At 47.3% G+C, this 1,222-nt stretch overlaps 1 protein-coding gene across 1 annotated transcript; it reads left to right on the top strand.

Moving 5' to 3' along the window:
- Positions 1-382: 382 nt before the first annotated feature.
- On the top strand, positions 383-1,114 carry H257_18705 (hypothetical protein; the record flags this gene model as incomplete). Its single annotated transcript, XM_009847822.1, has 4 exons — positions 383-437; positions 499-614; positions 688-733; positions 1,011-1,114. 4 exons carry the CDS (start codon positions 383-385, stop codon positions 1,112-1,114), a joined length of 321 nt encoding a protein of 106 aa, XP_009846124.1.
- Between the last annotated feature and the right edge of the window lie 108 nt (positions 1,115-1,222).

Below are 1,222 nucleotides of genomic sequence, written 5' to 3'. Positions count from 1 at the left end.
AAGCCTTAAATGGCGCTTGGCCAGTGATTGGCCGAATTTTGGTCGAACTTTGTTTTACATCGATTGATTTACCTGAAATACCCATTGAAATATAGTAGCGTGAAATCAACACTTCATTTGCAAGTTTTGCCAGGCTAAAAATCGATTCACGCTTTTTCTCATACCGATTATTCGTCGTAGCGCTTGACACCAATTGTCCCTCTTTTCAGCACACACAATCAAACCCAAACTGGAAATCCCGCTACCAAGTGTACTCCAACTCTAATAAGTTGTACTCGCAAGAAATTCACTCAACAAATGATCAGGCAAGTTCCCTTGAATGGAACTTGCTTAAAATAGCCCCCACTTTAAAACAAATAGGTCGATCGTTTGAGACAACGATATGGCGTCGGAAATCTCTACAAGCTACAGCTCCAGCGCGCGATCAGTCATGGGTGGTCTGTACAGAAAGAAAGGTAGCAGCGGATCCAACTCCCCCAGCGACCACCACCACAACAGCGTTAACGCATCGAAACCCCAAGCAGCAGCACAAGCGCATCAAGGCGTCATCCATTGGACCATGTCCAAAGGACAGCCTGGCTACCTTGGACGCCACGGGCATGGCTTTGCAATCGGTGCGTTTACGATTTCGTCCAACCTACTCGATATGACGCTTTATCGTTCACATATCTATCCATTTGTACTTAGGCCCAAGCGCTGAGCACGTTTGGTGTTGACCGCGGCGATGTCGACGGTACGGGTATGCATACTGTATATAGATGTTAACGTGTAGTAGGAGTACTACTACCGGGGGTTTGTACATCCAAAAACCATCGTGCATTTCTTACCCCACCTTATTGAATGTAGACAAACTCGTTGGGTATGCTTCCATTGTGGAATGTAGTATCAGTGGGAAGGTACAAAAGCCAGGGAGAACACTGGGTGGTTGCGGGTGAAATGGAAAGTGAATTAGCTTAGCTATCAGTAAGAACAACTGGCTCTAAAGGCTAGGCGGACTAGCTAATGGCTAGCCAGTGCATTGCGTCGCCTGAGTTATCAGGCCTTCTCCTTGGAGGACGATCGTGGTCAACTCAAAGTGCCACTCGTCAAAGTTGTCGAGTCCACGAGCGCATAACCAGTGGGAAGGTACAAAAGCCAGGGGGAACACTGGGTGGTTGCGGGTGAAACGGAAAAAGTGAATTAGCTTAGCTACCAGTGAGAACAACTGGCTCTAAAGGCTAGG

Source organism: Aphanomyces astaci, assembly GCF_000520075.1.
Source record: "Aphanomyces astaci strain APO3 unplaced genomic scaffold supercont1.203, whole genome shotgun sequence".
Classification (NCBI taxonomy): Eukaryota; Oomycota; class Saprolegniomycetes; order Saprolegniales; family Verrucalvaceae; genus Aphanomyces; species Aphanomyces astaci.
This window is presented reverse-complemented; position numbering and strand designations above follow the sequence as displayed.